Genomic DNA, 15,637 nt, shown 5'->3' with positions numbered 1-15,637 from the left:
TAGTGGGCGCTCCTTGTTCCCCATTCATAGTTAACATCACAATGGTCAGAATTAGCAGCCCAGAGTCTCCACCACTTTTGCCTTTTCCACCAGCGACATTTAATACAAGGTGGCAAGGGCAAGCATAAATCTTTCTTCTTTGGCCCCTAAATTAAAATAGATTAAAATTAAGCCACGCAAACGAGGGCATTTTCCGTTACGTGACTTAGAATCTTAGCTACCTTTTCCCCCCAGGAGAAAAAAGAAATGTGGTCGCTTTGGGGGTTTTGGGGGTTGTTGTTGTTGTGGTTTTTTTTTTTTTCTCGGTCCTTACCTCACTAAAAAGCTGCCTTCAATCTAAACAAATCCCACTGATTTGATAGACATTTCCTATTACATAGTAATTGTTGGTTTTCACTATAGACGATGTCAGCAAACATGTTGAAGATCATGTTTTGCTTATAAAATAAAGTGACTTTTATGTGAATATTTTTCGTCTTGTCGGTGTCTAGAATATAGGTGCTATTTCATTGAATCCACGTGGCCACATTTAGTTTCTGAAATTCTTTTGTAATACCGTGTTTTTATTTTGAACGTGCTCAGAGCTATTTAATCGTATATATGGGGAAAAAGAAACCGTAGCATCCTTGAACTGACAGTCTATATCAATGAGCCCATGTTAATGCAAAAAAAAAAAAAAAAAAAATTAAACATCAGTACCTGGTCTTTAGTTGAGGGTCGGAATGAATAGGTAATCTCAAACATAATCTAAAAGTAGTAATCTTTGTATTAGGTACGGACTGATTGATTAGGAATGTTAATATGTAATTGCATATTGGCCTGTAAGAATAAAACCCTAGATCATTTTTAAGTCCTGAGCCACACCTGGTTTAAAAAAAAATCCTTGTGAATTTGAGTAGAGTGCAAATGTACATGCATTAGTTGACTGCTTTTTAATGGAGTTCTGCCCATACATTTATGCACTTAAATCGGTACTGAAAACTTACTCTAGTAAACAGAGACTCAAAGTGAAACAAAGTATTTCTTTTGGTTTTACTGTATGGCATATTCCTTTTAAACTCTGTATAATCTAATTACATTACAAAGGGATTTTATTATAATTTCATATAGCTAATAGGTTTATTAATTTTTTAAGCATAGAATCATTTTCTTTGCAACCCAAAAGGTTCTGATATAGCCATTTAGTATTTGATACAAAGGAATGATTATAAATATTTTTAATACACTTTTCTTTGAGTTTTACACAGTAGATATTTGGTTTGACTTTAGCAGTAACAGGACATATCAATGCAAGTTATGTAAATCTTTGAACAAAACTTAAGATTATTCTGCCTAATATCATAGACATCTTAATTTGATTATACCATATCATGATTTATCTGGATGATTTTTAATGTAATATTTTACAAAAGCAAAGTTAATTTTTATTGGCCAGAAATAGTAAATTTAGTTTCTAACTAGGATTTATTTTACATGTTGTAGTATAAGAGAATTTAAGCCAGAGTATATTTGACGTTTGCTCCAAAAGATTGATTTTGATATTCTAAGTTATAAAAGAAGGTCAAAGTTTATTACTCCGCATAGTGACCACAGTAATAAAAATCTCACATAAAAGTATGAAAAGATTTGGCACATGGTAAAACCCTGCTATATTAGCTACTTGAGGGGGAAAAAAATAGATGTAGCAAAGACATGTTTTAACACATTTGGCTTTTGATTCCAGATTCTGCACAAGTTTGGATTTAGTTATTGTATATCCTCTTGCAGAATGAAATATTTTTAAATTATTTTACTTAAAATCATATAAAAACTAAACACGGATGATGTATGTCTTAGTTTTTAAAGTAATGTTGTTTCTGATGGTTTACCCAGGCTGCCATGTTGTTTAGCTCTGGAGTCTTTTGGATGGGCCTGTTGTTTATCCCCGTGGCGTCTCTGCTTCTTGATGTGGCCTACAAGGTGTAAGTATACTATTCGGCTATGTACACAAAAGTATAGATGTGTGTTAACCCTCAGATTTCTCCAGTTGTAACATCAGCTCAATGATGTTAGTGAGAATTCGTAGTGTTAATTAGTTCTGCCTGATAAATAAAGAAGAAATGAGTGATTCAGAAATTAGAAAAGTAAATTAATACAAAGACTGAATAAGATATAGAGCAAGTATTTTCTATTAATAGTAGACGGTACATTTTTAGAAATCAGCCAGAAAAATCCAGGTAGAAGAAAAAATTCTGTTATCTCCAAACACATATATATTTTATTTATGAACAATAGTTGTGGGAAAAAAAGGTTTTTGCCTGCCTGTTTCAAAGCTTATATAAAATATAGAATGAAAGGAACTAAAACGGTACTCATTTTTCTCAACGATTATCAGTTTTAAAATGCTGTCTCTTCCCACAAAAAAAAAGATATCCCTAAAGTTAATTCTATGATGCTTATTTAATAACTCTGAGAGTTTTAACTTTTATAAACCTAAACCATTCCTTTTAAGACTGTTGTTTCTGTAATTGCATCATGCTCAAAATTACTGTAATTTTTAGATTCTTATTGAAAACTGGTTGCCTGTACTCTGATTACTGTTGTACCTAGCAGCACATTAATAAACCAGTTTTGTAAAGTGTGAAGTCTTCGTATGAAGATTTACATGCAAATCTTTTTTTTTTTTTTTTTTTTTTTCCAGTATCAAGAGAACTGCTTTTAAAACATTGGTAGATGAAGTTCAGGAGCTGGAGGCAAAATCTCAAGACCCAGGGGCAGTTGTGCTTGGAAAGAGGTAAAAGACACACTAAATATGTTCTTTTCCAAGTGAACTTTTGTCTTTCATTCGTGGTTGGAAATAAGTGGTAAAACTTATATTTATGACTTTACATGGAACTAGCAGTGTGGATAGATTTCAGAATCAGAGGGATGCAGATTCAATCAAATCTGTCACTCACTAAGCTATGTGTGACCTTAGCCAAGTCGCAAAATGCTCTTGAGCCTCAGTTTTCTCGTCTAGAAAATGGGGGCAATATTACCTACCTCATGAATAGTTTTTAGAATTAAATAAGATCTAATTGATCAAGCAGGTAGCTTGGTGTGTGGTGCTTAATGAGCTTTAAATAAATGGTGGTTACAAATATTAGTGTGTTATTAAAATGAAAGGAAAAAAAGACTTTTAGCTTGACACTGTATCTGTAATAAAATAGCGTGTCAGGAAAATCAGAGCTTGACGTAGGGCAAAGTGCCCTACAGTAGCAGTAAGTGCTTATTAGGAACTGACCTTGGCATGGGTCATCTATGAAGTGAATTGTGTGTTCCAAGTCCTTTCCTCAGCACCACTCCCTCAAAAGAGCGAGGTTAGACACCTAATCCAATGTACTAAATTCACAAAGCATTATAAGAAAGAGATTAAACTGATTTGAAAGCCGTCTATAATAAAACACAATTACGAAGGTAATACCAGGAATTTACTTTTTTCTTCCTTCTTCGCACTAACATGAGCTCAAGTTGTGTCTACACCATAGGAACTGCTTTGCTCGGGTGTCTGTCGCTGTCATCACAATCCACTGTTGTTACCCAGTTTGACAGGATTAAGTAAGTGTCAGACTGGGAACTCAAGCTGAGACCTTGGCTTCCAGCCTGGGCTCACTCTCCTCAGGCCAGGAGGGCTCGTCACACACCCACCAGTCTGTGCCTCTCTAGCACAAGTCCTTGCACCGCCATTTGTGGAGCGCTCACTACATGCTAGGTGCTGCACTGATCGCTTCATATGCACTGTCACACTGGATCGCCGTGACAGTCCTGTACAAATTCGTCACCCCGGCGGCACCTGGCGGGGTGGCTCTGTCGGTTGAGCGTCCGACTTCAGCTCAGGATCATGATCTCAGGGGTCCGTGGGTTCAAGTTCCACATTGGGCTCTGTGCTGACAGCTCAGAGCCTGGAGCCTGCTTCGGATTCTGTGTCTCCCTCTCTTTCTGCCCCTCCCCCACTCACACTCTCTCTCTCTCTCAAAAAATAAATAAACATTAAAAAAGAAAAAAAAGAAAAGAGCAGCATGCTCTCCTAACTGGCCCGATCAGGCACCCCACTGCCAGGGTTATTTTAGGAATCCTGGAGAATGAGATGGATGTAAAATTTCAAGAAAGTTAGCTTTCTAATCTTATCTACGTTTTCAAAGAGGGTGAAATTGTGATTTCTGGGTAGTCTAGTGATGTCAGACTTATTTCAGTTCTAAAACACCAAGTTTATACCTCCCAGTCTGCACAGGCTGCTCCCTTGTTTAGAAGCTGCTACCCTTCTCCAGACTGGGCGGCCTGATTCCTAGTTTTCAAAACCCAGCTCCGACGCAATTACCTCAGGTTTTCTTACATGAGATTAGTTCCTACTCTGCTGTCTGGGTACTTTGTGCCTCTGTTGTCACATTTACTTTATTGTATCATAATGTGTGTGTTTGTTTCCCCTACTAGAAGGAGCTCCTCGAAAGAGAGGCCCCCTTTTTAGTCTTTACCGAGACCCAACACCTAGCATGGTTCCAGGAACATAACGGCACTTGATAAACATTTGTTGAATGGGTGATCGAGTGGTCAAGAGAATGACCTGAGGGATGAATGAACGAATGAATGAGTGGGTGAAAGGATGGCTGAGTAGTGGGTGGTAAATAGACGGTTGACTCATGGGTAGTTAAATAAAAATTCGATAAATAAGAACCTAGAGTTATACAAGTTACACTCTCCAAATTAGTCATGCCCAGAGAAGTAACAGTGTTTTACTTCTTTGTCCTAGAATGATGCCATCTTGTAAGCTGGCCATCCCCAATTTGTTTCAGTCTCCACTAGGCTCTATTGTGAAGTCAAACTGTACATAAAGGGAAACTGCATCAGAGAAACTATAACTTGTAAGCACTGTATCCAGATTAGCACTTACAATAATGTATGTCTTATGTTTACTCATGTTCAAAAACTAAAACATTTTGGTTGAGACAGTCTTGTTTAGTGGAAATAGTAGGTCAATTACCATATTATCCAGTGAATTAGGAATATTCCCTCCAACCTTACAATGAAATTTGGGGGGATGGGGTGGGATATGTGTTTGATCATCTAAGTACAGTATGTTGCTTTCAACCTTGGGTTATGGTGAAATTCAATTTAAGTCTAAAATGTTGGGAGAATAAATGCAAGTCTTGCCCCTGATCACTAAGTAGGTATAGCTTATTATTTTTGGTTAAGAAAATAACTTATATGCCCTGAAACCCTGTCTCTGCTGTTACTTTTTTGTGGATAGGCCCCAACGCTCGGGAGCATAAGCATCTATAATTCCAAAATACAAAGAAGTTTGAAATTCAATTTTTCCTCACAGGTTTATAGCAAATATTTGCTAGAAGAACCTAAACCATTTGTTCTATATATATAAAGGCATTGACAGTGGTTTTTTTTTTCTATGATATAAATATCCATACATTTTATAGCAGAAATAATAATTCGTTTTTGGAATAGAGGCCTCTCAGATCTCACTGGAGATCTACATCAATAAGTTGTGTGTAACATCTTTTCTAAAACAAAATAACACAAACAAATGTGAATTCAAAAACCCAGTGCTTTAAAATAAGGGATGTTTACACTGGGCTCATTGGAGGCAGAGCAGTCTGGGATACCTTTCATAAGCATGAGAGGCACGCATATACATCTTGTACAGGCAAATGTGATAATGAGATCCATCATGTTTTATTATCCAACCGTAGACATAAGCCAGCATATTATCATCAGCCATTACTAAATAGAATTTTTCCCCAGGATCTTCAGATCATTCCTCATTAATTTGTCCTTCGCTATAGCCTCGACTATTTTTTTTTTTTTGAGGCCATGAAATTTCATGTTATGTTATTTTATTTTATTTTATTTTATTTTTATTTTATTTTTATTTTATTGTTATTTTTTAATTTACATAGAAGTTAGTTAGCATATGGTGCAATAATGATTTCAGTAGGTTCCAGTGATTCATCCCCTATGTATGACACCCAGTGCTCATTCCAACAAGTGTCTTCTTTAATGTCCCTTACCCATGTAGCCCTTCCCCCACCCACAGCCCCTCCAGCAACCCTCAGTTTGTTCTATGTATTTAAGAGTCTCTTATGGTTTGTCCTTCTCCTTGTTTTTATATTATTTTTGCTTCCCTTCCCTTATGTTCATCTGTTTTGAATCTTAAATTCCTCATACAAGTGAAGTCATATGATATGTGTCTTCTCTAATTTCGCTTAGCGTAATATCCTCTAGTTTCATCCAGGTAGTTCCAAATGGGAAGATTTCATTCTTTTTTGATGGCCGAATAATACTCCATTGTATGTGTATACCACATCTTTATTCATCCGTCTTTGGACATTTGTTCTCTTTCCATACTTTGTTTATTATCGATAGCACTGACTACAGCCTTGACTTTAAAGAAGAGAGTATGGAAGTATGGATGTCAGATAACTTGGCCATGTGGATGGTGATGATGGTTTCTCTCAGCCTTTCCCTATATTATTTATCTTTAAAAAAAAAAAAGCAATTTTAACATTGCCCCCAAACTAATAGAAAAGAAACTATGTGTCTCAGTTTTCACACTGGATTTCTATCAGTGTTATATTCGAACCTCCGTAGAGGTTTAGGACAGGAGCATATATCAGATGTTTTCCTCCACCCTACTCTTATCACTGTGATAATGGTTCTACTCAGCATTTGTAAAGAAAAGTGACAGAATGACAAGTATTATCTCCTCCAGAGCAGAGATCAGGACAGTTATAATCACTGTTTATCTCCCCACCACCACCTACCACAGGACAGCTGCCACGTCTGGATGGTTTTTTACTTTCTGGGGATTCATTTTAATGAGTCAACCAAAGTAGCTTTGTCAACCCAATATAAAGTCAAATGCAAATTTACCAATCTTCAAAAATAAGCAAAAATACCTTATGGCAATGTATTCCAGGACAGTAAATGGGGTTTTACCTAGGCTTTCCGTAGTGCTTTTAAATGAAATATTATTTTAAAACACAGTGTGTTGAAACACCTTACCTCCACCAAATATCTAAGTTGAAACATTTTAGTGGGCTTGGAAATAAGGTAACAATATTTAAGTGGTAGTTGCATAATTTCATTGAACAAATTAAGAATTTGCATGGCTTGGTATGTAAATGATGAAAGACCATACAAAATTTAGTAACTACTGACTAACAGTTGTAATTAAGATGGGGTTTTAGGGGCGCCTTGGTGGCTCAGTCGGTTGAGCATCCAACTTGAGCTCAGGTCATGATCTCGTAGTCTGTGAGTTCAAGCCCCATGTCAGGCTCTGTGCTGACAGCTCAGAGCCTGGAGCCTGCTTCACATTCTGTCTCTGTTTCTCTCTCTGCCCCTCCCCTGCTCCCACACTGTCTCCTCCCTCTCTCTCTCTCTCTCTCTCTCTCTCTCTCTCTCAAATATAAACATTAAAAAAGAAAGGATGGGGTTTTAATGAGAAGGTATCTAAAGTCATTTTGTTCTTCTCACAGCGTTAAGCTGTTCAAGAAAAGCTGAACTTTTTAACATATCCATTAATGTTTGCGTGTCACCAATGCAATGTATAATTGACTTGATAGTAACATCAGTACCCATAAACATCAAGGGCCTAGAACTGCATAATTTTGAAATGATGAGTAGCTCCCAAAAGGTAGGATAAGACTAGACAAATACAAATCATCATCACTTATTATTTATTAAGCACCCCCCTGTGAATGGCATTTATATTTCATAGGAGGGACTCTGTTCTACAAGAACTAAAGCAAGCGTTCGGTGTTGTCCAGGAAACAACAACAACAAAAACCTAGTAGTTTCCCTACTGTGGAACTGGAGTGGAAGCATTGTAAATCAAAACTCACATGCAGCAATAGACATGTCGTGTTGAGCTTATGTTGAACATAAGCCAAGGCATCAAAAAGGATCCTCACAAAGTTGTCTTCTGTTTTGTGATGATCTCTGTTTTGGTGGATTCTTTTTTTATAATAAATTCCTTGGAGAAGCACCTGGGTGGCTCAGTTAGTTAAGCGTCTGACTTCAACTCAGGTCAAGATCTCACGGTTTGTGAGTTTGAGCCCCGTGTCAGGCTCTGTGCTGATGCCTCAGAGCCTGGAGCCTGCTTCGGATTCTGTGTCTCCCTCTCTCTCTGCCCCTTTCCTGCTCGCTCTCTCTCTCTCTCTCTCTCCCTCCCTCCCTCCCTCCCTCCCTCCTCCCCTCAAAAGTAAATAATAAACATTAAAAAAGAGAGAGAGAGAGAGACCAAAGAAAGAAGAGGCAGGCCACTCCAGATGGGTAGGTGTCAGTCAGGTTTAATTGGCAAGGGATTTACATAAGAAGATTGTCTCGGGTGGTCATAAGATGAGTAGATCTCTGCCCCACCTGCCAGAATTTTAAAAGTTTATATAGATGTCATGGGGCGCCTGGGTAGCCCCATGGGTAGCTCAGTCAGTTAAGCGTCCGATTTCAGCTCAGGTCATGATCTTGCAGTTCACCGGTTCCAGCCCCGAATCAGACTCTGTGCTGACAGCTCAGAGCCTGGAGCCTGCTTCAGATTCTGTGTCTACCTCTCTCTCTGCCCCTCCCCTGCTCACGCTCTGGCTCTCTCTCTCTCTCAAGAATAAATAAACATTAAACAAATTTTTTTAATAAACTCCTTGGGAGCTGGGAGAATGGCAAGGTTGGGAAGGGCTAGCATTTGTGGAGTGCTTCCTAAGTGCCAGTCACTGTGCTAGAAACCATACAATTCCCTGAATCCCCACCATTGGTTAGGGATTATCCTCCTGGTGTGTATGAGACAACCAAGAAAGGTTTGCCTGAGGCTCCTCAGCTAATAAGTAACAGACTCAGAATTAAAGTTAAGATTCCAAAGCCCATGCTCTGCCCCCAGTAATGCACTCCTTTCCTGAGAAAGCTTTCTTACTGCGCTTTGTTTTTGAACACTAGGCATTAACTTGATGCAACAGCTGAGTAAGAGGATAGCCTCATATGAATGATTATTACAAACTACATTATCTTCTACATCTAAGTTTTGTAATAGGACAGATAAAATTCCCACATCTGCCTTCTTAACATCTAATGTTATAATATTAAAGTATTATGCATTTAGGAAGGCCAGCCTGAAACCTGGAAAATGTATTTGGGGGAGAAGAAGCTACATCCTGATACATTGCCAACCTCTAGTTGTCTGTAGTCATTTCCATCTTAAACACCAGAGACTTCCCAGCACCCCGTCCGCAATGCTCTGCTAACAAAATCAGACCACCTGCCGCTAAGGCTGCCGACTTCCTCAAAGCAGTTACATGTTTTAGTGTTCCTCGGGGTCTCTGGGTCTGTAATGTTAGATCATTTTAAGAACAGAGTAGAAAAGCGACTCTAAAAATGGCCCCTTCTCATTCCCCATATCTGTTTATTTCACTGGCAAAAACAAGTTTTACAACTATTTGCAAATCCACCAGAGTTTTAGATTAATTAGCTTTCTTGCCTTAATGTAGCTAATTCTCAGTGACAATGAAGTATGTCTAACAAGTACCATTTACAGCATCCCTCGACTTGAAAAATATGTGAAGATAACTACAAATGTCAACATTGCTAAATATTTTACTTCAGTGAAAGCCTAAACGTTTGCATAATTATGAGTTCATTCTGCAGAGGATTCTTTTATTTTTATTCTTTGTATATGATAACAATTGTTCCACTTCAGGATTTCAGAAAATTTGGCAAAACACAAAGCTGACAGGACAATTTAACTAAAACTTTTATAGTGGGGGAAAAACCCAAGATGGAAATTTTTCAACTGAGCGCATTCCGGTGATTAAAACAAAATTGCGTAAACGTTTGCTGTAGCACATGTGGATTACTTATTAGGATTCTTATGTTCTTTGATATCAAAGCAAAGTTTTATACATCAACCACTGGAGAAATGGCATGATTGGGAGGCCTGGTGTGATGTTTAAAGTGTATTTCACAATGATTACTTGAACTCATTGATTTGACAAATAATTGGCTTCCTGCTGTGGGAGACACCATTCTACATGCAGTGGAAAAAAACAGATGCATTATTTCTTGCAATGTTGCTTCTAGGCGTTACATAATTAATTACGTGGATTGGTTTCCGTGGAGATTATTCAAAAGGTTTATTGAGAAATAAATATTTTCCTTGTTGTTTTACCTAATATTATTTTCTGAAAATAGTTTTATTTTAAAATGAAATTAAGGAACACATTTCATACCACATTGGAGCAGGTAATGGAACTTTTCTAATTAAAATGTCTATGAAATCTCTTCTTCGTGTAATTTTTAGGATTTCTTTGCATCACTAAAAAAATATTATTTTGTACCAAAATATGTGCAAAGTAGGAAAAAGAGTAATAATTTTTGTGAGTCTAAAAATGCCACGTTCGGTACGTACGTAGTAAGTCAACCAGGATTTTAGAAGTTAATGATGCTGCTGGCAGATTTTGTATTTTTTTATTAACTGTGTTGTACAGGTTCTGTATTCCCATTTGACTTAAATATAACTAGGGGGTGGAGAACTCTTTTGGCTGGATTATTGGGAACAAAACTCTCCTTAGCTCTGGGGAAAGCTGGCCTTGGAAGTATCTAAATACTTGAAATCTCATTTGCTATCTGAGAAAACGGGGCAAAAAGAATCCCTAGACTGCAGACCTCTCAAGCAGTCTTTTGTTTAAGTCTGATTCTCTGGTGGTCCTGTGGGCACACTGGGGTCTCTGCCGAGTTGATAATTCATTTCACACATTTGCACCTGCCCCACAGCCTCACGGAGAGGGCGCAACTGCTCAAGAACGTCTTTAAGAAGAACCACGTGAACTTGTACCGATCTGAATCGCTGCAACAAAACCTGCTCCGTGAGTATCTGAGTTCTGACTTGCAAATAAATTCTCTGCCGTCACGTCAGAGCGTTTAGGACAGCAGGGTTTGGGCTTTAGGAATATTCAACTTTTTAACATTAACACCGAAAAACAGTTTTGCGTACTTGCAACACGTTACATAAATGACCAGTGAGAGAAACCTCTGACCACAACCCTCTCATTTCCAGCAGACAAGACAAAGCATGTTAAAATCCTGCTGCTTTCACTTGAAGAAATAATATCTCCACATGTCCCTTGCTTCCTTAAATCTTAAGACGAACTAGTAAAATAAATCTTAAGTCTTAAAAGCTCCCTCCGTACTGTTATCTTTTCTACTTGAACAACTTTGCAAGGGCTTTTTCAGCTTTCATACGGCACAGAAACATATATTTCCCCCTTCAAAAATGTTTATGAATATTTAGAGTTGTAAGAAATTATTAGGTATCATGCCCTCTTAACATTTCAAGGATCTAAAAGAGAATATAATATATAAAGCCCTGTAGTAAATGTATTTGTGTTAGTCATATATCTTTTGTTTCATGTTGTTTCCACATGTAATTTATTTTCATTTACGTATGCTCATGTTTAATGCTTTTGCTTTCTATACTTCAAGAGGCCTTTTCTAAAGATGTGACCCCCTTGGGGGCCATTGCTTATCCCCAGCCATGTTGGGGCACAAATGAGTTTATTTGTAGACGCCAAGAGCCAAGGATGATGTCCCAAGGAAGGAGTCCCCTTTTCCACCTTTGGCAGTTACATGTGTTTAATTGTGAATCCTCCTCACTTTTGTTCTTCCTTCTGGCTCATCCACCTGATGTGTATGGAAATGCATGTGCCCACTTGACTAGACTCCCACACCCTCCAGTAGCCAGGAAGCAAAAGTTGGAAGGCTTGGCTTGGATTTGAGATGCCATGAGGAAGACCGAGGGGGGTTGAAAGCATCCGTGGGGCAGAGTTCATAGAATCTCAGCTGACAACCTGCAGTCAGCCCACTCTTCCTGTTATAGCTGAGTCTGCATCTTTCTCCGGATGTTAAAAATTCATGTCTTCGTGCACACTTTTGAGGGCAGGAGGGCTATATGAGATCCCCGCGATCGGAAAATAAGTACTTAAAACTCAGAATAGAGATTCCCAGTGACTTCACGATGATCATTTCTGTTTCCTCTCTAACTTATAGATGGGTATGCTTTCTCACAAGATGAGAACGGGATCGTCTCACAATCTGAAGTGATTAGAGCATATGACACCACAAAGCAGAGACCCGATGAATGGTGATGGGCGGGGCTTCGAGGCTGGCTCCACCAGGTCTCTAAGGAGAGCTCCCAGGTCTTCCCAGAATCTGCTGACCAATTCCAGTCTGGTCCAAGGAGGGGAAAGTGGATCTGAGCTCATCTCGTTGATTGACCTTCAGATTCATGTATATTATAGACATAAGCACTGTGCCACTATACTGTAACACCATCTCTTTCAGATTTTTTAAAGTATTTGCTGAGTCTTTGTAAGCAGAAATTGAAAATGACCTTGTATCTTGCCAGAATGCTTTCTTAAAACAGAATAGGTCAGGAGTCTTATGGCGTTACTCTGGGGCTGTAACTGACTATCAGTTGATTGGATATACCACAAGGCAACCAACCATTTAAAAACTCTAAAATGGTAATAATTTAAAGGGACTCTTGATATCCAGACTTAGATTTCAGAATATGCTGAAAAAAAACCAGCGCTCTTCTCTAAGGAACTGACTCACCTTACTGAGCAAAATTTCTAAACAAGACATTAATAAGTGTTTGTGTCAAAAATTGTCTTGATAAATGTTTGCCAAAGAAGTTCAATAAGTGTATTTCTCATTCAGTAGTCATGTGCCCAGAAATTTAAAAGAAAGTTTACCTCCAGTTCTGCTGTAGGATCTGCATGCTTGACTTTTCAAATGTAAGAGTGATTTGCAAAAATGAGTATTTCAAGGCATTTGCTACTCAAATCTGTGATGTTGCACCTTTGGCCTTACAAATGCTTCTTTCTTGTTTGTCTTGTTTACTTGTTGAAGTTGGAGGGCACACGTGGTAATGTGACTCTGTCATTATGACACTGATTTTTAATCTGTATATATGTCTCAGTCATTTCTGATGAGGTGTCTCTAGATTTTTCTAAAACCCTGGCTTCCGCTGAAGATTGAGTGATGTCATTTTGTCTTAAAGTTTTCTCTCTCAAGAAAAATTTGCTTACATATTTACGTGAGAGTCCCAGTGCTTCTGTCGAGGTGTTTGGAATACCATGTCGGATAAATGCATGGGCTTTTGTAATGTATGTAGGCTCGGCTTTTGTCCTGTGTTTTGGTTCTTTCTATAGTTCCTGCTAGAGATGCCTGCTGTCTTATATAGCACACGCCGTGTTATGGCAACCACCCCTGTACTTAACACTGAGAATTACTTCACAGTTCACTTTTCAAATAGCTCCCCCAAATTAGTCACATGCTGCTAATTGGGACAAATCAGTGGTACATTTTCCCCGTTTTAAAAACACCTGTTTTACTCAAGCCTGTTGCTTTACAGTCAGAGACAGTCTTCATCACGAGTAGATTTTGTTGCTATGGTTTTAAATGTATGTTCAGTTTAATTTAATTATTTTCAGCATTTCTGAGACATGTCCTAAAAATGCCTATTTTGCTACCAACGATAAATGGTGAAGGGGCTGTTTAAAAACCACAACCAGTTTTCTATACTATTTTTAAAATAATGCTTTCATTTAAAAATAAAAATAAAAAGGAATTCTAGTTTTCAGATACACTTCAGAGATTGAAGCAAACTTTCTGCCTTTTATTCAGAATCCTGTTTGCCTTTAAGTGGACTTACCAGCAAAATGGGTAGAACTTCCTCTTGAAAAAAAAAAAAAAAGTCAACTAGAATTGCAAAGAGGTGATTTGAGTTTAATAATGTCTCCTTCTTTTAACCCTTTTTCTTAATCTAGATTTAAAATTAGGTTATACGTCATTTCCTTCTCTGTATTTTTAGCTATTTAGTTACAAGTATGCCCCCCCCCATTTTCTGTAAATAAGAGAGGTTATAACACATACATAATTCCAAGGGGAGCAAGGGGTTGACATAGTTCACTTCCTAGAGCATTCCCCTTTGGGGTTCAGATTAAGAAAATTGTGAATCGAAACATCTAGAAAGTCCACACGTGTAAGAAGAGTCTGAGATCACCTTCAAAATTCTGCAGTCACGGACTTTTGTCCGCTGAATGGAGCAGCTTTCCCAGGCTCGCAGTGGTGATAGTCAAGGCCAAGCCACACAAATCCAAAAACAAGAATGAAGTACCCCATTCCAGAGAAGCACTTCCTCGCAGGTACAGATCAGAACTCCTCCTCCTCGTCAGCGGCGTCCTTCTCCAAAATGTTAATAGCAAAATGTGATGAATATAATGGAACTGAATTTTCTGGCTTCAAAAAATGAAAAGTTTTATTTTTATCTTAAAACATGGATTATTTCTATGGAGCTCTTAACATGAGTAGAAGAGAATACCCATGGTGAATTAACGTACAAGATCATGGTCTGAAATATGGCTAATTTCTAGTCCTATTTATGAATTATTAAGTCAATTCCTTTGCTTCTTGGGTGAGAGAGGGGGTTGGGCAGCAGGGAGTGGTCGCCTTGGTAAAACTTAAAACACAGCATTACGGTTGCAGTGATTTCATAGTGTTAGAGAAAACCCTCTGGTTTTTTAACCTTCCAAAGAGGGGAAAAGTAACACAGTTTTACCAGGATTAAAACAAACAGCTGAAATGACTTTCAACTTGTATTTTCTGAAATAAAGGACACATACTCTTCAATTAAAAAGTCCCTTGTAGGGACTTTGGCAAATGCTAACACCGTTGCTTTACAATGTTTACAATTCAGAAAATACTACTTACAGCAGAAAATCCTCGTTCATTTAACATTGAAAAGCTGGGAGTTGCTTCTTTAGTGTTGGGTAGTACGTGGTGATATTGAGCATGAACTTTCTAAATGTTTTATATATACATATAAAAATAGATCTGGGTCTCACACCCAGAAAGATGCTATCTGGCAGAAATTGTTAGCAGGAGAATGATGTTTCTCAGGAATGTAGCAAATTTAAAATGATATATTTGCTGCCCACCCTCCCACACCCCACTCGATATCTCACATGAGCCAGCTTCAGCAGTGTCGCAGATTTAATGGGAAACCTTTTTCTCATCGAGTCGGATGAACGTGTATTCTATTCAATAATATTATTTATTTACATGAATTATATGGTCATTGAATGGAGTCACTCATTCCTCTTAATTTTCAGGGGGGAAAAGTGAATTCCAGAAATCAACACCTATTCTGATCATGAAGTTTTGTTTTATAATTCTGCAGTTCAGCATTCTCGTATCAGATGTGAACATCACATGATAATTTGTTCTGCATTGTGTGCACTGTACATCACTTGTAACTTGTCATTGAAAATAGTCTTTCAGGAACTGAGTGCAAGTCTGAAAGTAAAAGATCGTATATTTGTAGTTTTTAAATTATTTATAACAATGTCCTAACTGTTACCGTGCTACGTGATCATCAGTGTTTATTTTTGCACAGTTGCCCTATGAGAGTTCCCGGTTCTAAAACTTATTTCATCAAATAAGTCTATAACCTTATAAATAACCATTTATAAAATTTATCGGAAAAACACCCACCCCATTCACATCATGTGGACCAGATCTGTGGAATTCTTTTTGTAAATTAATGTAATACCATGCAGTTCGGTGC

The 15,637-nt window shown here is 37.9% G+C and overlaps 1 protein-coding gene across 5 annotated transcripts in view; it reads left to right on the top strand.

Annotated features, from left to right (window-relative positions):
• ATP8A1 (ATPase phospholipid transporting 8A1) overlaps window positions 1-14,593 on the top strand; it is a 229,420-nt gene extending 214,827 nt beyond the window's left edge. For all 5 annotated transcript variants that reach the window (XM_049630441.1, XM_049630436.1, XM_049630437.1 and 2 more), the window contains 4 exons: window positions 1,873-1,961; window positions 2,681-2,773; window positions 10,783-10,874; window positions 12,055-14,593. In XM_049630441.1, coding sequence (XP_049486398.1) covers window positions 1,873-1,961; window positions 2,681-2,773; window positions 10,783-10,874; window positions 12,055-12,152 — 372 coding nt within the window. In that variant the 3' untranslated portion in view covers window positions 12,153-14,593. The remainder of the gene's footprint in view (window positions 1-1,872; window positions 1,962-2,680; window positions 2,774-10,782; window positions 10,875-12,054) is intronic.
• Window positions 14,594-15,637: the final 1,044 nt, after the last annotated feature.

This window comes from Panthera uncia, chromosome B1 (assembly GCF_023721935.1).
Source record: "Panthera uncia isolate 11264 chromosome B1, Puncia_PCG_1.0, whole genome shotgun sequence".
NCBI lineage: Eukaryota > Metazoa > Chordata > Mammalia > Carnivora > Felidae > Panthera > Panthera uncia.
This window is presented reverse-complemented; position numbering and strand designations above follow the sequence as displayed.